At 42.8% G+C, this 23,903-nt stretch overlaps 1 protein-coding gene across 1 annotated transcript in view; it reads left to right on the top strand.

Annotated features, from left to right (window-relative positions):
- The window catches only part of fto (FTO alpha-ketoglutarate dependent dioxygenase), a 124,828-nt gene extending 106,035 nt beyond the window's left edge, over positions 1 to 18,793 (top strand). The window contains exons 9-10 of the mRNA XM_078252795.1: positions 16,270 to 16,410; positions 17,300 to 18,793. Coding sequence (XP_078108921.1) covers positions 16,270 to 16,410; positions 17,300 to 17,306 — 148 coding nt within the window. The 3' untranslated portion in view covers positions 17,307 to 18,793. The remainder of the gene's footprint in view (positions 1 to 16,269; positions 16,411 to 17,299) is intronic.
- Positions 18,794 to 23,903: the final 5,110 nt, after the last annotated feature.

Below are 23,903 nucleotides of genomic sequence, written 5' to 3'. Positions count from 1 at the left end.
CATCTACCATCTGTGTCTCTTTTTCTCTGCTCTTCCCTGCTTCCTCCTCAACGTTTTCCCCCGGACGCTGTAGAGCATTTTATTACAATTGTCAGAAAGAGTAGCAATTCTATTGTGGGGTGATTACGACAGGGTGTTTTACCCACAGATCACCAGAGCAATTAAAATCTGTAAATAAGGCTACCCATGATGCCTCAGTCCAAACAATGGGGTCCCGTAGGAAGTGTTTGTTTGAAGGAGAACTGTGGAAGAGAGAGTTTCTCTCTCTTTGACACTCTCTCTCACTCTCTCTCTCTCTCTCATTAATTAGGAGACGCTCCTTCAACTCGACACGGCTGTGTCGATGGGCAGCTTTGCACAATCACAGTGACACATATTTCAGACACAAGATGAAGTTGTTTACTTTTGTGTAAGACCTCGCATTACGCCACTGCACTTTGTTTTGCAGCATGGCAAAGATAATGCTGGCCTACTGTAATTGTGCTAGCTAAAGCTGTTAGAAGGAGGAAAGAGAGAGGCCTGCGTCAGCTACTGTCAAGAGGCAGACATGTAGACATACTTACACACTCACAGAATGTGATTTCTGAGTGCTCTGATTGTGGATAGTGTTTTGGCCTGCTTTTCTTCTAATCACTTAACAGCGTATCACATCTGTACCCTGGCATAACTAGACGACAATTTTGCCAGATAACCAAGACAATGCTGCCAGAGAATGTCATATTTCTTGAATAAACAGCTTAATTAGGGCTTGAGCTAACCATTACCACAGAGAGCTACTTTAATTCTGGTTTAGCCTCTTAACTGGGGTTGCCATTAACTACCTGGTTCACAGCAGTTCACAAAGTGATGCAAGCACCCCAAACGCCTCAACTACTTTTTGGTGGTTCTTTTTCTTTGTAGAGACAAAAGGGCTCTTTGTAGTTTCGTGGGAAGACATGTGGAACATGTCATGTATTTGGTGTCAGGATGTGCGCGTACCGCTTCCGCAACCACCCCCACCCCGCTTCATAAATTACTCACGAGTGGAGTTCGGGCAGGTTGGAGCAAAGGAACCAGACAGATAGAAGGAGGGACCGTGGGAGTGTTGCTGCTCGACACAACACTGCAATGATGCCAGGCTCCGTAGGGCTCACCAGAGGCTATATGCCTTACCAAGATCCTGTTTACAGTCAGCCAAAGAAGCTGCCAGCCACCCATTTCCATAACGCTGCCTGCGGTACTCTGCGGAAACTAATTTCTCTTTGCCGGAGATGCACCATGATGCTGCCTGCTCTGTACCCATCTCACTTTGCATTCTCTGTCTTGTGTTTCTCTCTTTTGTTTCCATCTGTTTCCCTCCCATCTCATCTTTCCATCACTCCTTATTTGCTGTGTCTCTAGTTTGTTTCTTTATATCCCTCTACACTTATATTTTCTTGGCTTCCTTTCAGCCCTAACCATTGAATTCTGTCTTCTCCTGTAAATTCATATCAATGATTGCTGAAAGTATTCCAGGAACATGTTGTCACTTAAGGTGTAGCAAGTTAGCAATTATATTGTTGGCATACTAACAAAATATCCCATGGTGGTGCTTACCAGGTGTACTCAACATATAGGTCAGTACAAAAGTAGATTGTGAGTTGGTTTGTGTGTTTCTATTTTAATGAATGTAGACAGGACAGTGTGTTCTCTACCTGTCCATTGAGATAGTGAGAGTTTGTTTCTTTTTATATTGTCCTAAATGCACATCTTGTGACAAAGTGTGCATTTAATTGTGTGCATATATCTTTATGCAAATTATGTATCGTTTGCATATATGTTTTTTCTGCTCGTTAGTGGGCAAATATGTATTGGATTGTTGTCGTGAGGCACCTCATCCGTTTCACTTTTTGCATGGTGTCTTCTTCCATCTATGTGCATGTCAGTGTGCCATGTCCACTCTGCTGTGTATTTGTGGTCGTGTTTCTACACTCAACACATCTCTGCGTGAGCCTGCCATCTTCAGCTCTTTCCCCTTGTTCTTTGCTGTCATATGTTTGTGCAGATTTTTTTTTCTGCTTCAGCCACTAGTGTAGTTGCCATGTTCCTGTGCCTGTACATCAGTGAGCATCTGCTCTTTCAACAAGGTCCCCATGGCCTCAAATGTCAGAGCAAGCAGCTGCCAGACAAGTGCATTGTGCAGCAGGCTTGTGTTTCGCCTCCTCCCATCCCTCCACTTCTTGTTCTGTGATGTTAACTGTGATTGAAAGTAAGTAGGCAGCAGCAAGTGGTGGGGGAGATGACGGAAAGGGTCTCTGCTTTTTAGAGACCTGGATTCCTGCAGTTTGGAGAAGTACTGTTGTTACTGTTGCTTAGGGCCTGGCTGTTCTCCAGGGCTTTAGGATCAGGTGGGGGAGGTGTTCTGTTGTGCATTAGGTACAGCTTCCTCTGCCCTCTTGTGTGAAAGACAAATACAATGGGAAGCCATTTGAAGCTTGTCCATATTGTCGTTCACGTACTATAGGGTGTCAGGGGACAAACAACGTATGCACATTTATCAATATGTGCCTGTGTGTGTGTGTGTGTGTGTGTGTGTGTGTATGCGTGCGCGCAGGTTTGAATATGCTCGTATATATACCTTTTACAAGTCTGCATTTGCAGTGTAACATTTTAGACAATATGGCTCCCCTGGTGCACTTCATAGTATAGATGGTGCTACAAGATGTCACAGGAGGCCTGTATCAGAGTATATGTGGGCTTGTTGCACGCATGTGTGTGTATGACCGAGTGGTTGCAGGATGGGTGCACTGAGGCAGAAGAGATGGAGGGCGAAGAGACAGGCAGGTGCCCCCCAGGAGGGGCCCGGGGGGCAGCAGGCCAGGGGTAGCCCCTCCAGCTCCCCCCCAGCACACTCTGCTCTGCTCTCAGACACTTCTATTGATTTGTCCAGCAGATATGACCACAGGTTAGCTGCTTTGCTAAGTACTGCTCTTTTCACCTCCCTTTTCCTGCAAACAAAGGCTGGACACAGGCTGCATTTGATGTTAAGTGATGTTGTTTCCTTGGCATTGCTTTTTCAAGCCACACTATCCGCCACCTACAGTGGGGAGAATAAGTATTTGATACACTGCCGATTTTGCAGGTTTTCCTACTTACAAAGCATGTAGAGGTCTGTAATTTTTATCATAGGTATTTTTCAACTGTGAGAGACGGAATCTATAACAAAAGTCCAGAAAACCATATTGTATGATTTTTAAATAATTTGTATTTTATTGCATGACATAAGTATTTGATCACCTACCAGCCAGTAAGAATGCCAGCTCTCACAGACCTGTTAGTTTTTCTTTAAGAAGCCCTCCTGTTCTCCACTCATTACCTGTATTAACTGCACCTGTTTGAACTTGTTACCTGTATAAAAGACACCTGTCCACACACTCAATCAAACAGACTCCAACCTCTCCACAATGGCCAAGACCAGAGAGCTGTGTAAGGACATCAGGGGAAAATTGTAGACCTGCACAAGGCTGGGATGGGCTACAGGACAATAGGCAAGCAGCTTGGTGAGAAGGCAACAACTGTTGGCGCAATTATTAGAAAATGGAAGAAGTTCAAGATGACGGTCAATCTCCCTCGGTCTGGGGCTCCATGCAAGATCTCACCTCGTGGGGCATCAATGATCATGAGGAAGGTAGGGATCAGCCCAGAACTTCACGGCAGGACCTGGTCAATGACCTGAAGAGAGCTGGGACCACAGTCTCAAAGAAAACCATTAGTAACACACTACGCCATTATGGATTAAAATCCTGCAGTGCACGCAAGGTCCCCCTGCTTAAACCAGCGCATGTCCAGGCCCGTCTGAAGTTTGCCAATGACCATCTGGATGATCCAGAGGAGGAATGGGAGAAGGTCATGTGGTCTGATGAGACAAAAATAGAGCTTTTTGGTCTAAACTCCACTCACTGTGTTTGGAGGAATAAGAGGGATGAGTACAACCCCAAGAACACCATCCCAACCGTGAACCATGGAGGTGGAAACATCATTCTTTGGGGATGCTTTTCTGCAAAGGGGACAGGACAACTGCACCGTATTGAGGGGAGGATGGATGGGGCCATGTATCGCGAGATCTTGGCCAACAACCTCCTTCCCTCAGTAAGAGCATTGAAGATGGGTCGTGGCTGGGTCTTCCAGCATGACAACGACCCAAAACACACAGCCAGGGCAATTAGGAGTGGCTCCGTAAGAAGCATCTCAAGGTCCTGGAGTGGCCTAGCCAGTCTCCAGACCTGAACCCAATAGAAAATCTTTGGAGGGAGCTGAAAGTCCGTATTGACCAGCGACAGCCCCGAAACCTGAAGGATCTGGAGAAGGTCTGTATGGAGGAGTGGGCCAAAACCCCTGCTGCAGTGTGTGCAAACCTGGTCAAGAACTACAGGAAACGTATGATCTCTGTAATTGCAAACAAAGGTTTCTGTACCAAATATTAAGTTCTGCTTTTCTGATGTATCAAATACTTATGTCATGCAATAAAATGCAAATGAATTACTTAAAAATCATACAATGTGATTTTCTGGATTTTTGTTTTAGATTCCGTCACTCACAGTTGAAGAGTAACTATGATTAAAAATTGCAGACTTCTACATGCTTTGTAAGTGGGAAAACCTTCAAAATCGGCAGTGTATCAAATACTTTTTCTCCCCACTGTATATCTTCCCTCCCTGGCACAGAGCATGTATGAACCATCAGGGGGCACTGTTAGACTCATTCTTTCCCTATAAATGACCCAACCCAAACCTGGCATAGTTCCCCATTGTCTTCTCCTGCTGCTCTAGGAAGCCATGAGTTCACAGCTATGGCAGGTCTACAAACTGTGAGAAAAAGCCACTTTAAGTGTCAATCAATTCTCAGCCTTCATCTCAGGATCCTAGAGAGTAGAAGTTTTGTGTTAAATCAAGCCTAAAGTGGATTAGTCCAAACAGCAGCTTGAAATTGTGCCTGTACTTTGCCATATGTGATCAACATGTGTAGCGAAGTGTAAAGTTTGAACCTGACAGATGTAGATGGAAGCCAAAGCAACTCTTGATCAGCTTCAGACAGTTCATCTCATTGCCAAGCTCTTATGTGATCGGAAGTCAGTCAGCAGTACCTCTATTCTTGCTGAAAGGTGGATGAATCAAGTCTTCAAAAGGCCTCATTGGTGACACATTAAACTTAGTAGACCTTCCTGGAGGACTCTGAATTCTGAGCTGTCACAGGTGGCAGATGAAATAAAGCTACTATGCTGCTCTGCTTGTTTTGTAACATAACCCAACTCATGTTGAGAAGAAAATTGGCACCTGCTTGACACTTATTAAAAAGTTGTTTCTGACATTTGAAAGAGGGTTGTTTTAACATGTGTATTATTAATTAAAACAACCTCCTCTGAATCATCATCAGCTTTTCATGTGCCCAACGTCAGAACAGGTGTGAAGGTAAAACAATGAACAGTGAAAGAAAGAACACCGCAAGGCTGTGGGTGTAATTTGTAAAAAAAAAACTTTAATTGCAAGTAGGAATGTCCTTACAAGACATTGCAATATGCTATATCATTGTTAATTAGGAAACTGCAGTGTAGGACAACATAATACCAGCTCATCATTTTGTTTTTTTACTAACTTTCTGAGTATAGTGTACTGTTTGGAAAATGCAGTACCTCTTATATTTAGTAGAATGTTATAAAAATGTAAGTGGAGCCATATTATGTTTCAAAACAACACATTCATACAGCCCAGTAGAATCTTACACTTTGTTGATTTAACTATGATTTAATGTTCATGTATCTGTATTAAGGGGGATAAACATGCAGCACAATCATCGTTGCTGCTTGGATTCTTTCAGAGATTCTTCAAACAGCAGGGCCTTTTACGCCAAATCCAACTGTATACCCATTTGCTATAAATGGTCAATTCCTTGACATAAGTTTATCTGACTGAAGTAATATAGGCAACATCAACTGTGCCCAAAGTGCAGGTGTATCAACGAAATGATTAATATGTCTAAGGTACAGTCATGAAAAACAGAGTAAAACAGAAAGAATAACAGCAGCTACAAGTTAAAACTAACCAACAGGGATATGATAAACATATTAAAGGATATTGTGAAATGGCATGCAAGTGTTTATGTTATTGTGTCTTCCTGCTATACAGAGATTGATTGATTGATTGATTGATCAATCTGTGGTAAACCAAGAGGTTGCCAGCTGCATCTTCGACTTGCACACATATAACTCCTGGTACATTTCAACCTTCCACCCCTCGCCGGGCTCCTAGGCACTCATAGCTATAGCTTGTTTTGCTAGCTACCAATACTATTTACCTGCAACATGAACAGGGAGGACAGGGACTAATTGCAGGGACAAATGTTCCCGACTGCAGGGTGTGCAGTTGTCTGGGCCTGGTCCAGGCCCTGTTTATCTCAACCTCTGTTGGCAGTCATGCACACACCACACACGCTATGCTCTGATTTAACCAGAGGCAAAGCCCCCGCCAACCCCCGCTCTCTCTCATCAAAGATTCATAAAGGCAAGGTTCTCAATGATTTTCTGTCTCTTCCCTTATTCACAGCTTGTTGTCCTCACCCTCCCTGTCTCCTGCCAGTCAGACAGCGGAAGTCAGGCGGAATTACGGCTGAAGTGGCCGCTGGCTTCCAGAGTGTGTGTGTATGTTTATCAGTGTTTGTGTATTTTCGGGGGGTGTGCTTTGCACTTTTAGACGTGTTGGTGTAGGGAGACACGGGGGTAGGACATGGGCAAGAGGGCAAGGGGGACGAATGGACAGTGACATGTTGATGTTGTACTAAAAATGTTCAGAGCCCCCATGCAGGGAAAGGAGTTAGGCCCCGCCTGTGCCTCTCTTCCCCTCATGCACTCCTTCCGCCGTTCTTTGTCTTCCCCCCCAACCCCTGAGCCCTGTGGGTCGTGACAGCTTCCACACTGGATCTAAAACTAGCTCATTCAGAGCCCCAGTCACCAAGGCCCAGGGCACACCATCTGTAGCCCTCCGAGTCCTTCCGTGTGTGCATGTGTGTGTGACTATGTAAGCGTGTGTTTACCTCCTTATTTATGTGTGTGTCCGTTTTCGTGCAGGCTTACAAGCATGTGTGTGTGTGTGTGTGTGTGTGTGTATGTGTGTGTGTGTGTGTGTGTGTGTGTATATGTTTGTCTGCAAACCCAAACCACCGTGTCTCAGCCTGTTAGTCTTGCTACTTACCAGGCTTAGCCAGATGAGGGCCACTCAGCCCGGATCTAATTCCTTCGACTCTGGCAGCACTTCACTTCTGGCTTCTTTTTTTTTGCCTCTCAAGTGTGCATCTGTGACCTTGGCTGACTTCAGTGGGGGTTAAACTGTGGACTTGGAGATGTGGCCATAGTGATTGAGTTGTAAGCTAGTTTTTGGATCAACGCTTCTGCACAGCCATCTGGGCTTCTATGGGGCTCAGACAAAGGTTATCCCTCTCCTACTCCCCACAGCTGACCCTGGATCAGCAGTAACAGCAGAGACTTTAGTAAGAAGCATCCTCGCTGGGATAGGTAGTGCAGAGTGGGGTTGTTTGTGCAGTGGAAAAATCATTTGGAGAGGAAACTAATGAAGAGAGTTGATCTCTATTACAACTTTTGTAATCCCTCTGTTCTTATTGTGCCGAGCTCTGCTTGTGACTTGTTGTGTACTGTTGTCCTCTGTGGCAGACAAGCTAAGCTATTTTTTTCACTCGGTATCAATATGAACAACGCCTGGGCCACTATAGACAAAGGGTTGGGTTTTACGAAACTAAGCCCTCGGTTATGCTGATGTTACGGTTGTTACATCAAGTCCTGATATAAGCTGTTTGTGGTTTAACAGGTAACTCGCAGTGTTCTGTTTGTAGTGACACTACAAACAGAACACTGCGAGTTACCTGTTAAACCACAAACAGCTTCTCTTTCAACACCCACAACATATTTCAATGAGTGATTTGCACACACACCTACACAAACAGACTCACCAACACATCTACATAGGCAGGTACATATGTACTCATACACACACCCACACACACCATTATACTGCATTCCCTGACTTGCTGTGTGCACTATTTGCATCCTGTTTGGTGCAGCGCCTCAGGGCCTAGCCTGGCTGCTCTTCCAAACAAATTGCTGGCTGTTCACAGCGTTTTAAATGCCGAGGCCCTTTAATTACACTATTTACTTAATAGGGTGAAACAAAACTCGTGTTCACGCAGCAGGAGCACCAGGTGATGCAGAAGTTCAAACACCTGGCGGAAAGCACTCCTCTGGCATGGACGCACAGCATACACGTGTGCATGCATGAATGCACACACACTCACATTGGTGTGGTACACATACTATAGGCCTCTCTCAGGCTTGGATGAGAAGCTTTACTGAGTTTGGGACTTTTTCTTTTTTGTTTGTTTACTGGAAGAAAAACAAAAAACAAATGCATCCGGGAAAGTGTGACTCATAAGTTATTGTATACCCAGCCTGACATTTTCAGAATGAGTTCATCCTCTACTGTAAATAGATTGGTAGTTTTAGTTGTTGACTTATTGCGAATGCCCATGTGGGAATGTGAACAACTTCTACTGTGTGCCAGTCATTTGTTTGTCCATTCAAAGGTTAACTAATAAAAGAAAACAGCTGAAATTGGACTAAAAGTCCAACGTCCTACCAAAAACAAAACAAAAAATGATGGCAATCTGCACATTAGATTTTACTTTATATTTCATGTGTAAAGGTGCAAAGGTTTGTCCGATAGCAGCAATAGAGGAAAGGACAAGGGGGTCAGTAAAACCTTAGTGATTAGACCAGTGACCTGTCAAAAGATTATACTCTGTCTTTTGTCTAGCATACACATGGGTGTCTCTTTAAAACTTTAAGTCATGCATTTTTTTAATGACATCTTTTGTTTTTTGTTATATGATTCAGTGATATAAAAATGACAAAATGCACTTGATTAATACAGCATGTGATCAAATGTTTCATTTATTTTGCTATTGGTTTTTACAAGAATGTCTCGTCTGTGTTGATGGTCATATTATAACCTACGCCTAGACCTGTCTAATTTATAGGGTTATAGATTTATGACTTTTTCAGTAGGACGTGTTTACAATCACTGGTTTGCTGAGCCTATTATCTGATCTCAAGTGGTGTCAACAATGAGGTGACTTTTTGTATGAACAAAATCTCATATTTATTCAAAGAATAGCACTTGCTCACAAAGAGTTCATTGTTTGTTTTCATGCTTTGTTTAAAGGGAACGGTAAATACAGTGTGTCTCATTTTTTGTAAAGCAGTTTAATAGACATGTTTCTGAAACCTAATATCTAATGTGCAACAGTTTAAAGCTTCTATCTCACAGTTTCACTTTACACAAAGGCTTCAGAACTTAACACCACATCCCCTGGAGCTAGAAGGATGACTTGTTACCAGGCAATTGAAGTTACGACAGGCTATAATTAGCTGGGCCAGTTTGACCCCGCTATTGTCACCTGAAGACAGGTGGGAATTATGCCCACGTTGGATCGACCTTATCACGTGACTGGGGTCAGGTGTCGTCCAATGGCTCGGCTGTATAGCCGTCGATGCAGGCCTCATCCATCACCAGCTTTATTGCACCATTCAGTTGATGCCCACAAGGCACTATCGCTTAGCGAGGAGGGAGGGTGCATGTGATGGAGGGAAGGGATGAGGGTTAAAAATGATCGTTTTACAAGAACGCTCTAAGAACAAGTTTTCACAGCAACTGTGTGCCATTGCCCTGGAAAACTAAGAGTTAGTGCTCCCAACGCCACCGTAACCCTCTTCCTGATTTCCTAACAGCAGATTTACAGCCTGTGAATGCCGAGCTGTGAAAAAGTGCAATCGCTCGCAGGCTCGTAACCTCTTCACCCTCGCCATCAAGTCGTCTGATTGCTCCATATTCTTTCCTGGGCTTTATAGATAAACAGCGTCATCAGGAAAGACTAGTTTCTCTTTAGAACCAGCTCTAATTAGTTTAGCCTGTATAAATCAAAATGTTTCACTATGGTGATTTGCCACGTGTGGCTCATTTGGGGCAGTGATGGAGATGTTTTGTTGAGCTAGGCGTCCGTCCCTGCTAAGGTCCCTGCCTGGGTTGTTCCTGGCAGGGCCCAGAGTTAACTTTTTTTTTTGTTTTCTTTCCACTTTTCTTTAGCTGCTTCTGTTGAGCTAGCCTGTAGCCTGACACAGGTGGCTAGTAGGCCAAAAGCCACAGCCACCCGTATTCCTCCCCAGTCTGCCTGGAGCATTCACACACACACACACACACACACACACACACACACACACACACACACACACACACGCACACTGTAACTGTAGTTCAGGGGCTTGCCTCCTTTGCACTTCCAGACTGCAATAGTGTTTTATTGCCTCCAATTATGAAGGCTATTTAGAGGCTACCTAGCTTTGTGTGTGTTTTTCTGTTACATCTGGTTCACCCTGCTCTAGACGGGGCAGCCAGCCAGGCCACATCAAACACTGTGTGGGTGTGAAGCAGGCAGGGGCTGTGCAGGTACGAAGGACCTTCTCTGTTTCTGCCTTAGACTCCAACTAACTTTGCGTACAGTACATGCACCCGATGCAAACTCAGGACCTTGCGTTCCCAACTGGCTTGAGATGGCATTAATGAGCCTTATTTGTTTCATGTGGTTTAATGAGCAGCCTAGACTGCAGCTGGCAAGAAGGACACCTCACAGGCCCACCCAAAGGTATCCATGCTCCCTGGCTGAATCATTGTTCCCAGCAGCAGCAGAGCCATGGTGGCACATGGGGGAGAGTGTTGAAAGCACCACGCAGCACCCACCTCTTCTCCTACCCAACCCCCTTCTTGCTAATGCATTTTTGCGTGGTTTCCACAACCATTAATTAAAGGGAAAAAGAGTGCATCAGATGTTAGTTTTATTAGCTTAGGCTCCTTAGAAAGAATCAAAATGAAAGGAACATATGTCATGCATTTGATGAAGCCCTCCCCCCCACTCTCTGTTTCTCTCTCCACAATTGCCCACCTCACATACTCACAAAGTGTACAGTCAGCAGCTGTCTGCAGACACAATAGCATTTGATTGATCCTGAGGAAACAGTTAAGACGCAGCCCTGCCTACGCTTTCTGGCTGGCTGGCTCACATTCTGCACCACTTTACATGTAACGCTGAATGTGGCAGTGATTGGGATAATGGGAGTTGTGGATGGTGGGTGGGGATCTGAGGATCTGTTCAGGCTCTAATGAGGACAGCCCTGAGAGATCACAGGACCCTTGGAGTCTTGGGTGGTGTAGGTTGAGCTCGACACTTCACAGGTTGGGCCATGTTCTTAATGTCTCTCTGTTAAACTGCCCTCTGCATGACATCACTAATATCTTGCACAACACCGTAGAAAGATAAGTATGTAGATAAATGCTATCTGTCTGTTCTCTCTCGCCCATATACAACTGCATGACATACAAAGACAGATGTGCTCAGTCGCTCATTTCTTACTCAACATTGCATAGATACAGAATGTAAATGGATAATATACTTCTTTCTTTCTTCGCTCTTCTTGCAACATGCCTTACCTTCAGCGTCAGGCTGATTTATGAGAGACATGCCTGTTTTTTCATGACTTGTTTGATTGCATCTATCGGGCACTCAGAGTGCCAAGACCATAAAAATTCACACCTGCACAGGATTGAGAGTCAGATGAAGCGAAGGCACAGCATGAGGAAGCAGGTGATCTGAGGCGTTTAGTACAGCTCAAAATAGTCATGGGTGATTGATTGATTGACGTTCTGTTTCATTTCACTTTAACACAGGCTTAGTTTTTTGGTTCGGTGTAGCTAATGCATAGGGCATGGCACATATTTTGGAGATGATTTTCAATGCACTGTTGCAATGAATATTTAATCAAATCTTTTATTTTCTCTCTTTTTTATTAACAAAAAACAATGTACAAAACATTTTATGTTATCTATCTTGTAGTTTAATGGGAGTTCTTAAATATTATGTTCATTTATAAGTTTCATTTTTTTCTTAAAGTTTTTTTGGGGGCATTTTCGGCCTTTATTTTGACAGGACAGCTGAAGACATGAAAGGGGAGAGAGAGGGGAATGACATGCAGATATTTAATCAAATCTTTTATTTTCTCTCTTTTTTATTAACAATAAACAATGTACAAAACATGTTATGTTATCTATCTTGTAGTTTAATGGGAGTTCTTAAATATTATGTTCATTTCTAAGTTTCATTTCTTTCTTCGGATCCGGGCCCACTGTGTCGAAGAGTAAACCTCCATATATGGGCGCCCACTCTACCAACTGAGCTATCTGAGCGTCCATAAGTTTTATTTCTTAACACTATTGAAGTATAAACACATAAGGTCAATTTGTAAGGTGGATTGAGTGGATTGTTTTACTGTACTGGATTTAATAAACTGCTATTAAACCTCAACCCAAAACCTCACAATACTATTGTTTCATACAGAACTTTAAACAACACATATTAAACATTGACGCACCAACAGAAAGGTCATTAGCATTGCTCTCACGTAAAATGATTGAACCACATCAAGTTTAGAAAATATATCTGAGCCTCTGTAAATTCCTTCCAAAAAGCTTTCCATCAGCGTGGCGTGACTCCACCCTCGTCCTAAAATGATGTCCTAGCAGCCCAAGCTGTCTAGTCCCAGGTGGTTACAAATGACCTCCTACAGCAATAATGCAATAAGCGTAGTCTCCTATCTATGTTCTCTGGGTTGTTTTTCACTTGGCCTGTCACAATTGTGCATTTATCAGTGTAATTGCAAGAGTTGGAGCACTGATGTTGTCTATTAGGCGGATTTCCATCCTGTTAAGAGCAGAGGGCCTTTTAATGTATGGCCCTGCTTAAGTGAACTGCTACACAATTACACACCAACCAGAGATTGAGTGGGCTGATGATACTGATGATTGTGATGGTGGTGATGGCAATGATGATATTGGACCACCCTGCACTCTTCTAACAAGCCTTTTAGAGAGAGACTAAGAGTGAAACGACAAAGTGAAACCAAGGTTTTTAATCATTTTATTTACTTGTTTTTCGCTCTCTGTCTTTCCCCCACCTCACTCTTCCTCTCCCTTTCTTTTCTTTAACCAAGTGATGGAGCCCGGATCGTGGAGTGGGCGGGGGGGGTTGGATGGAAATCGATGGGGAGCGCATTACAGTAAAACGTATTGATTAGGAGACCTGCGAGCAGTGTGTTGGTCGCGGAGATGGTGGAATGATGCAATGCTTAAAGGAATTTATCCTTTGACTTTTACATTAACCTTTTATTGACTGCTTTGCCTGTCCATAATTAACACTCACTTTAGCTAAAGTGGTTAGTTTGAGCGCAAAGGGGGGCTCCGGACCTTACAGCGAGGGCCGTGGAGCTCCCGCCCCAGCTCCAATTCAAGTGCACTGTGCTGCATGGAGGGAAAGGCCTCTGTGGAATAGAGGCGATAGAATCCTAGATACCTTTCACATTAGCATACCATTTGAGCAGGGGCCTGCCGGGCTATAAGGTTTCAGGGCAAATTGAAATGAGTGATTGTGTTGCCAATCTCTCTTGACCGAGCGCCAGATGGGATAGTTAGGCCCATATCTGTCTGGGGTTAATCCATTGGAACAGTCTGGACTCACAAACACATTCTCCGCTCCTCCAACACCCCCACACACACACCTCTTTGTCTTTGACCTTAACTTTAAGGTGGGCTGCTCTGCCATGGGAAAGTCTTTTGGTGAGCCTTGTTTGTACGCCACTGTGGCTTACACTGAATTTCTAGCAAGAGCCCTGGAGAGCTTAAGACACCTCGCTTGATATTGACTTTTTGTTTGGTTCCATTTTAGCAGTCAAGGGACGCTACTCTGTGAACAGTGGTAGATTGTGTAAAAGTGTGTGCTGAATTACCTACACTATATTATCTTTGATAGTCTTCCAGTCTTGATATCTTTTATATCTCTGGTAACCCAGGAGCCTTCTATTTGCAAGCTAATGTTGCAAGATCCCTTGTCAGATAAATGGAGCAGCTCTGTTGAAGGCGACTGGTCAGGTTTTTACGGTATGTAGCCTTTCAGAATGAGTCAAGGCAGCAGAAAAGAGGCGAGTGTTTTCTCTCATAGCTCTACTACATGAATACTTAATCAGACCGAATCAAAGGCCTGGGTTCCCTTGGCCTGTGGTGTCCTCAAGCTGATGTCAGCAGAACCACACAGTGTGTGTAATTGTGTGCTGTCTGGGTCAGTTTGCACTCTATCTCCCTCTCTCTCTCTCTCTTGCACACTCTGTAGATATGTATGCCAGCCATGTCCTCCTCCTCCTTCTCTGAAGTGGCGCTTCCTTTAATTCGCACCCTAAATAAATGATGAGAACATTTAAACACACGGCTCGTCGCAAAGCCCCAAGGTCGCTTAATCGTATTATTTATGAAGTGATGTGCTACATAATGGTACTTAGTGCATGTTAACAGATGCTATTATCAGGCCCTGATCCAGAGCGCAGAAGATATATTGGAACAGTGGATGTTAATGCTGCTCCTCACCACCGTAATGCAGCAGCTCTTTAACCGGGCTAACCGCACCAAAATGCAGCACTTAGGCCGAGAGCCAGTCGAACATTAAGTGGCTCCGGTAAAAATATATAACCACAAATTGTGGCAGCCCCCGGCTGTCCCCTGACAACTTTAACATCCTCTCATCTCATCCATAACCGGCCCTCATATCCTTTTCTTCAGCTCTCTATGTCCTCTCCATCCCCTTCTTTAGTTGTTGGCCACAAGGTGGTGGTGGTCGTTCTATGTGTATGTGTGTATATGTCGGGGTTGTGTGTAGTTTTTTAGGGTGTGGATAGGGTAAAGGGATATGATAGGACAGACCCTGGCATAATGACTGAGTGGGGAGTATAACTGGCTATGTGGCTCTAGAAGGAAATCTAAGGCCACCACTCAAAAGCACACACACACAACACACACACACACACACACACACAACACACAAATGCCATCCTTCTCCTCTCCCTCTTGCACCTCCAGGTCAGGGGTCACTCTCATCTGTCAAGAGGCAGAGGGAGGGCAGATTTACAATGACAGCGGAGAGCAACACCAAGTCACTGCAGTAAATATTTACACTGGTCTGACAAAAGATGTGGCTAAGGTCTGTGGGGGTTCCAAACACTGCAGAAATTACAACTAACCCCAGATTATTAATCATATGAAAATCACGCAGTGACATGAAGAGCCTGGATTTCTCACAGCTCTGTCATGATTGCTTCAACAGAGAGTGATGTTCTTGTGAAAGCGTCCTGCTGTGTTAGTGTGGTGTGCCTGCATGTGTGTAAGATGAATGGGGCATTAATCATGTTACATGATATCATGCTTTCTCATCAGCTTGATACTGTTGCTGCCATTTATGGCTTTAGAGACACTTCCCTGACGTATCACTTTCCCCCACTCTCTTAGCGCCATTTAGCTCACTGGCTTGAAGGTTTTAAAACGTAAATGCCCAACAAAAAGGAGGTACAAGTCGCAGAAAAATCAATAATTTCAATATCATTAGCAAGATGTAGGGGAAAGACACTCAATCTGATCTCCATTTGAGAAACAGAGAAATTTAAATATCTTCCAGTCTCCTTTGGATCACACAGACACACTTACTCTCTCATATCCTGGAGGTTCTAATTGAGCCCACTATTATTAGGAGTCATAAAAAGGAGAGGAAACACACAAGTCGACTTGCCTCCTGGTCAAACATCCATTATCCACTGTGTGTTTAGGGCCGAGTTAACACGCACACACACCCACAGACACACACACACATCTCTGACTTCACTTGACATTTCTGGGACTGACCCCTTTAAAGCCCCCATCAGTCAATACAGAAAGACCAGAAAGATTTCTGTTTATCTTCGCCTACTACAATCCCTCTGTTGTCAACTAGCACTAGTTCCTGAGCATTACAGAATAAGAATATACTAGATTTTTAAATTGTATTTAAAGTTGCAGTTCTAGAAAGGTGAAGGAACACGACTCTTTGAAATGATTTTAGCATAGTTTTGAAAATATTAGCTTCATATGGATTTGACGTAATACACCAGTTGTTCTCAAATCTTACGAGGACAGTTAGACCAGACATCTCAAAAAATAAAAGCACTGGTTGAAAGTTTAGTGAGCGACCTGAGACGCGTGCACTAATGCTGATCAGTGTCTACGAGTTGGTTTTGATGGGAGGGAGGAGTTAATGGGTGTGCTTGTTTCCTGTGTCCTGTTGCCTCAGGTGCCATTCAAGTCTGGCCCAGACATTACCCCCTGAGGAGGCCCCAGTGGACCGGCCCTTCTGGGGTGTGGATGACCCCAGCATGCCGCTGCCCTTTGATCTGGCTGACATCATCAACAGAGTGGAGTCACTGCTGTGGAGGTGGGCCTGAGATGTTGAAGTGTGGAAATTTGCTTATGTACACTTTGAATGCATACATAGCTCATGGAGCATGCATTCATTCACAGGTGGAAACCTGTAAATGAATCAATGCTGGTGGTTTATTCATTACTCACGCATGATTTATGGGCATTGCATTATTATTGAATTATGTCTTTATTCTCAAATAAATTCACAGACACATGGATACTGATGGTATTATTTACAGACCCAACGTATGATTCAAAAGTAGATGAGGAGTCAAATAAGAAGTGTAGGTAGTGGTTTGCATGTTGTGCATGGCAGGGAACATATGAGCAAACTAAATGGCCACTCAGGGCCACTGTGGGGCCCCAAAAGGAATATAAAAAATAAATGAATTACTCTAAATGACTTTGTCAACCACTCATTATCACTTTTTCACCTTTGGGAGCTGCTCCGAAAAAGTTTGTCCTGGCCTTCAACTTCATGCACAGATACACAGAACACACACACCTGCTGTCACACGTACTATAAATACACACTCGACCAAACTGACTATCACATACTTTAGTAGATGTATAGTAATTCAGTACTGTTGTTATTTAAAAAGGCCAATAGATTGCACTAGGCCTTACTGAAGTTAGACAATGTCTGTCTTTCTATTGGTCAATCATAATTACAGCATGTATCCTGGGCCCCTCTACGCTGCATTTCAACCACCTGTTGTCACATAGCAAGCTTTTATAATGGTCAATATACAAACTCAAATTGGCTTTTATATCTATATTAAACTTACAATTACATCTTAACATGAAGTTCACTTCACAGGAGGCCTTATGTCCAATCATAACAGTTGATAAAAATGACAAAAATACATTTTGACCATTGCCTATTTCTTTTTTTCCAACAGGATGTGAAGGATAGATAGAGGAAGTGAGAAAACAAACCACCAGCTTTTCTGAATGGCCCCCACAACAACTGTGGGGACAGACCACTGAAGACACCTTCGTTGTGATCCCACCAAGACTGATTTCCTTTTGATTGGATCATCTACATCCCCCCCTTCCCCCTTCTCCACCCTCCACTACCCCAGCTGACCCTGATATCTCAGTCACCCCAGTTTGGAGTTGGCTGGAAGGAATCGAGAACACCACAATAAAACCAGTATAGTGCTTCAGTAACATGCTAACAACGCAAGCTTAGCGACAAGCTACTAGTGTCACAACGGTCTAACAAAACATAAGTGGAACCTGCATTTCAGTGTTAGCATACATTGTGAAACTATTTATTTCAGTGTATTCTGTTACTTAATCTCATGTAACCCAGACATGCTTTTATCAGTAGATTAACTAATTCACAGTAGTCACAGTACAGTACATACATATATGCTTTCTATTTGTCACACAGTGTTATAATACAGTATAGAATGGTAAAAAAAAAAAAAAGTACTTCGCTCAAATGATATTGCATTTTTCACTTGTGTTTAGTGTAATCCCTTTTATTGTGTTCAGAAATGGAATGAGCCTGAAGAGACCAAAGAAAGATTGTTATAAGAAAGTTATGAATGTCACTCAACGGAGAACATGAAGAATGTGTTTTTTAGTGTTTACGCTGCGATAGTGTACTTGTGCCATATAGAGGTGTGTGTGTTTGTATGTGTGCATTGAGCCATGTGAATATACATGTGATCAGTCGTTGGCCTGTCTGTCTGTGCACGCTCAATCTCCCACACGTCTACATGAAGGCGCGCGTGTATGAATGTGATAGTGTGTGTGAGCCTGTAGGCAGCCTGCCAGTTGTTTGTTCTTGAAGATATGCATATGGAGAAACAGAAACTAGCAGCGGGGCCCCTCTGCTTCTGCTCTGATGAAAGGCAGCACTGATAGAATGACCCGGAACACAACCGCCGTTTCTCATAATTACGGCTGTTCTATCGCTTTTAATTGCTCTTAAAGTGTGTAGTGCACCACATTCCCCTAAAAGCTGCAGGCCATCCGAGAGAGTGAGAGAAAGATCCGGCGCTTCTGACAAAATCCACTTTCAAAACAGCTAAAAAAGGGTGGAAAAGGGGGCCGACGTCAAAGCAGTGTAGCAGCCCTCCTCGTTTGATTCCTTTCTCTATCTAGTTCATGATAAAATACAGACTCTGTTTACTATTAAAAATGCAGAATGGACTCGTTTCTTTACTTTTGAAGTTTTTTCCAAGATGTTAATGGTTGCCAAACGCTGTTCTTCTTGCTTCTTCTTTTGCTGCGCCTCTCTTGTTTGTTGTCAGAGAGATTTGTTTGTAGATTGGCAGTAGCGTTGACTTGTTTGAATTACTCTGCTCCCTGCGCCACAGCTTGTCTGTCTGAAGCAATAGGAATGGCAGTAAATAAAAAAAAAACTGTGTTTTATCCAACAACCTGCATCCTTCTGTTCTTTGTGTGATTTTGTCCATTATTTTTATTTTATTTTTTTTATTAAATGAGTTTCTTCATACATGTATGTGTTTCAGTTTGGATGTTGATTGGTTGTATTTCTCCAAATAGTTTTGACCTGACCTTAAACTTAGACAACCCATGCAATCATGTGTCTCAGTACTCTCCCACTGTGGTGAAGGTGAGTTACTGTGCTCTGAAGTAGCCTCTCCCTACAATCTGTCTTCCTCAAGATAAATGGACAAAGAACCCTTATTTGGTGGTATAACTCACTGGCAGGAAAATTAGCTCAAGTATATTCAAACCAGACCAAGATTAAATAGTGCTTACATGCAGAGTAGGCCTATACATAATTCCTAATATTTGAATGAAGTTGCTGTGAGACATTTACGAGTCCAGAATTTGTAAATATAAATACATTCATGTTAATTTGGTTTACAAGAAGGTTAAAACAAAAGCAAATACTTGTTAAAAATACTTATCAACATGCTGCTTTTTTTCCACAATTATCAAATCTTCAAGTAGTGAAACAGGTTTTCCACCACTATTGACCTCAAACTACTTACTACAAATTACTTTTATCCGATTCAAATCTAGTTTGAATGCAACCATGTCAAATCCATCACCAATGTAATATGGACCAGCTATAGTAATAATGAACAGTGCTGCATCATTCAAGACTTTTTATTGGGGCTGGTTCTGTTAGCGTTTTTTCTGTTGTATTTTTAGCCATTTAGCTGCATGGCTATAGGGGGGTTCGGTTGGTCGTTCCACCACTTTGGTCTACACAAAATTGTGTACAGACGTTAATTGTTTCCACATGATGTATACTTATTGTAAAATAATATTTGCTAAACTAATGACATTCCCTTTGTGTTGGATGCTACTTAGCAAATGTTAGCATGCTAAAAAGCTAAATGAAACAAGGTGAACGTTGTACCTGCTTAGCAACAGCAATGGTAGCATTGCTATTTGAGTATGTTAGCATGCTGACGTTAGCATTTCGATCAAAGCACTGCTGTACCTAAGTACAGCCTCACAGAGCTGCTAGCATGGCTGTAGACTTCGTCATGTTAACATCTAGAGGCAAAGCTGATGTCTGCATGAAAGCAAAAAAAACGTGTTGAATGAATTGTTGATTTGGAGTTTTCATTTCTGATACTTGAATAAGTGAACGTTAAAGACAAAAGACTTTACATGCATACATCTGCTCTATATACACAATAAGGAAGCCTTTGCATCAGGACTTGTTTTTTTTGGCCAGCTGCTAGCTTTCTGTTTTCTCTAAACTTCAAAGGAACCGGCTGGATTAGCAGAGCAAACAGCTTCAATGACAGATTGATTGATGGATTGGTTGATTGAGTGATGTCATCCCAGTGATGAAGTGATGGCTAATGTTCTGTATGTGTCTCCAAAACCTCAACCCCACACCCTTTACCAACAGTGGACCGCCATCCCAGAGGTCGCCCATGTTAACCACTTCCTGTAGTGGCTGAGTGACTGAGTGATGGATGAGCGCGGAGCGCTCTCGCCTCAGGGGCCGACTGAAAAAGGGTCCCACTTGAAGAGACAATTACACAGCGTTGGTGAGAGCCACAGGTATGCATTGTTCTGACCGGGGTCAGCCGCCAGCCAACCAGCCAAGCCACCCTCAATTAGGCCAACAATAGGTGCAGGGAGAGATAAAATAACCAGGTGTGTAGTGGGGAAAGGTATCGGTTTGGGGTCACATCCCAGTCAAATGTTTCGGTGTGTGGCTATAAAGCCGGGGTTGATTGTAATGCAGTTTAATGAAATCAAGTCATGAATCTGAATCCAAATTGTTTTTATATCCAATTTGTAAATACTAAGGGTGAAGAAACAACAGATTTATGATGTTATTTTGGTGAATAAGGACTATCAATGTCAGTGAGGGAGAATTTTATTTTATGTTGAGAATAAAATCTCAACCCTAATGTTAAATAATGTTATATATTAAGACTGTATAACTGTACTTGTTTTTTTGGACCAGACTTGGTCCATTTTACTGTTTTGTGTCTACGAGAATTAATACATGTGTAAAGTTCTCTGTGAGCTGGTTTGTACAAATGAATAGATGTGTGTAATGTATCTCAGTCTGTGTGTGTGTGTGTGTGTGTGTGTGTGTGTGTGTGTGTGTGTGTGTGTGTGTGTGTGTGTGTATCCCACGTTCCAGAGTGCAGGCTGTTGTTGAAGGCCCTGGGGCCAGAGAGGCAGTAGTAATTGTAGAAGCAGGCTGAAGAGCTGAAGATAGCATCGCAGCTCTGGGGCGGCTGTCAGCACTGGGACGGGCCGCACTCATTTGTCACCAACACAGACAAACACCATTCAGCACTGGCAAAACACTGACTTGATTGACTACATGTGAAGAAACACCAGCCCTAATGTCTTCCAACTGTTGATTGCACTAAAGGTCATAAAAAAGGCAGACCGCAGGAGGTTCATGTCAGAGAAAATACTGTATAAGGCAGCATGTACAGTGGCTGACACTAATGTCACACAGACATTGCGGTTATGAACAATGTTAAGATAGCATTTTTCTTTAATGCTAAAATATTTGCCTCGTATCTGACTTACATACAGAATATAAAAATCATATAATCATGTTTATTGGATACTAACTTTATCACTCCGCTTTATTTAGTAATACTATATAATAATAATATTAATAATAATAATAATAATAATAATAATAATTTAAAAGTGTTAATCCATGTTTAATTTAGAATTATTGATGAAGATATTTTGATGAAATGTGTCTTAAATAAAATGTAATTTAGTCAAAATCAAGATACTATAGTAGTGTACAAAGTGTGCAGTTATATCTCAATATATCTGATGTATATGTATTAAGATTTTAAACTTTTTAAAATACCTTCTTTAATGCAGGTTACTCAAAAACAAAATTAGTCGATAATCAATCAATAATCATTAGTGCAATATGAGTCTCCTCCTCTCCTCTCCTCTCCTCTCCTCTCCTCTCCTCTCTCCTCAGGCCTTGCCAGACCAAACCCAGGGTCATTGGAGCTGCTAGATTTCCAAAATCTAAAGCATCTCTTCCTGCAAACCAACTGTCCTCTCTGTTAGCAGGCTGATCACCACTGACATCCTCACCGCCCCCAGTTCACTTAGTATTAGAGTGAAAGTGAAGTGATGGTGAAGTCTTGATGCTGATGTTGAGGCTGTCAGGAGCCTGGCAGCTGAGCAGCCTTGATGAGTACAGGGTATGGCATGATAAGTGTGTGTGTGTGTGTGTGTGTGTGTCTTTATGTGTGGTTGAAGAGAGCAGAGGCTTGCGGGAGAGAGGCTTTGCAGTTCAAACAGCTGTCTGATGAAATGTAGAGCATGTTTGTGGGTCGTTGCTGTGGCCCTGGCTCTAGTGACCAGCGGCCCCGATATCATTTGTCCTGCAGGACCATTTTTTATCTCTCCCTCTCTCATTTCCACTTTGAAGTGGCTGACCCATTTTTGTACACCTTTGGTCAAATTTTCCACTCCATCTTCAACAATCTAAAGGAGCATATTATAAAAAAGTCATATTTGTAGCATTTTATCTATAAATATAGATAATTATATAATTTCTGGATTGATTTAGACACATCATTATAATTGCTGTAAACATAGAAGACTGCTAGCAAGAAGATTGGGAGCCTAAAGGCTAAACTGTTGATTTGTCTGTTGGGATTTGATCGCAGAAATAAACTGGGATGCTTTCAGGCATCAAACGAGAGCCAGTTTTGCTTGTCAGGTAATGCTCACCTTTATGTTCCTTCCATTAGTCTAGCATAATTTCAGTTCTGTCTGCTGTAACAAAAAGTGACAAAAATCAGTTTAAACGTCATGGTCTCAATTTTGTGAAACTACAATTCTGCACATCATTCTGTCTGTCTCTCTCCGAAGGCCCTTATTTACCCAATCTTTACATACACTCAGCGTTGTTTCTCCAGAATGGCGCTGATGCATCTCCGCTCATACCTGTTTCACTGTCTTACTGTCACAAGCCCTATTAGCACCCTGCCATTCATACCATTGGGATTAAATGGATCGTTTTCCAGCGTTAGCAGCTTCTCCGCCAAGTGGTCTTGATGTCAGGCCAGGCATAATTGAGTCATCTGCATCTCATCTAAAATGGATGAAAGGACTTTTGATATTGCCAACACCTCCCTTCCCTCCCCACATACACACACACACACACACTACCCAGCAGGAGGGAGAAAAGGCTAAGGATAGCATTACTTTGCTAGCATTACTTTACTATACATTTTATAAAAACAGAAAGACACCTTAAGCCATTACTATTTGAGGAATGACAACACAATAAACCAGTAGGAACAAAGGAAAACAGATCAGTACAGGTACTTTAGTTCAAGCAAGTAAAACTACCTGGTTACGGAAAGATTATGACCATGGTTAACAGTTACCAATGTTAACTGACGGTCAAGTTTCAAGGTCAGACACTTGACCTGCTAAACTTATTCCCTGTAACTTTACTCTGAGCTACAAAGAACATCACATTATTTCCTGCTTTGGCACTGACCATTAATAGGCGTCATTTTAGAATGTTTGCACAAACGATCAATGCTGTTCTTTCTCTGGTTTTTGCATGGTAGTGCAAGATTAGCCTGGTTCCGCCCTCCTACGTACTTCTGTTCAATTTTCATTTTCCTTCAGTACACCGTCTGGGTTTGCGGTATATTCTTGGGTTTTCTCCGGCCAAATTTTTACCGGTCCGATCAGTAAACAGAGGGAGTGGCTGAGAACGATGACGTTGAGGTTGTGCGCTAGTTTGAGTTGTAGTTCCGTAATGGCGGCGGAGAAAGATGCGAGCGAAGCCATTCGGTCCGTTGTGGCAACGCTGCAGAAATATCCAGAAGTTAAAGCCCGAGCAAGAACAATCTTTGCTGAGTTTTGTTGGTGGCCATGATGTTGTGGCCCTCCTACCAACGGGATTCGGGAAAAGTTAGATTTTCCAGCTCGCTCCGTTAGTGGTGAAGGAGTTAGCTAAGGCGAACACTAGCAATGCTAAGCCGACGTCATGACCAAACGTTAGCGATTGGTTATGGCAGATCCAGAGTG

Source organism: Sander vitreus, chromosome 1 (genome assembly GCF_031162955.1).
Source record: "Sander vitreus isolate 19-12246 chromosome 1, sanVit1, whole genome shotgun sequence".
Lineage (NCBI taxonomy): Eukaryota > Metazoa > Chordata > Actinopteri > Perciformes > Percidae > Sander > Sander vitreus.
This window is presented reverse-complemented; position numbering and strand designations above follow the sequence as displayed.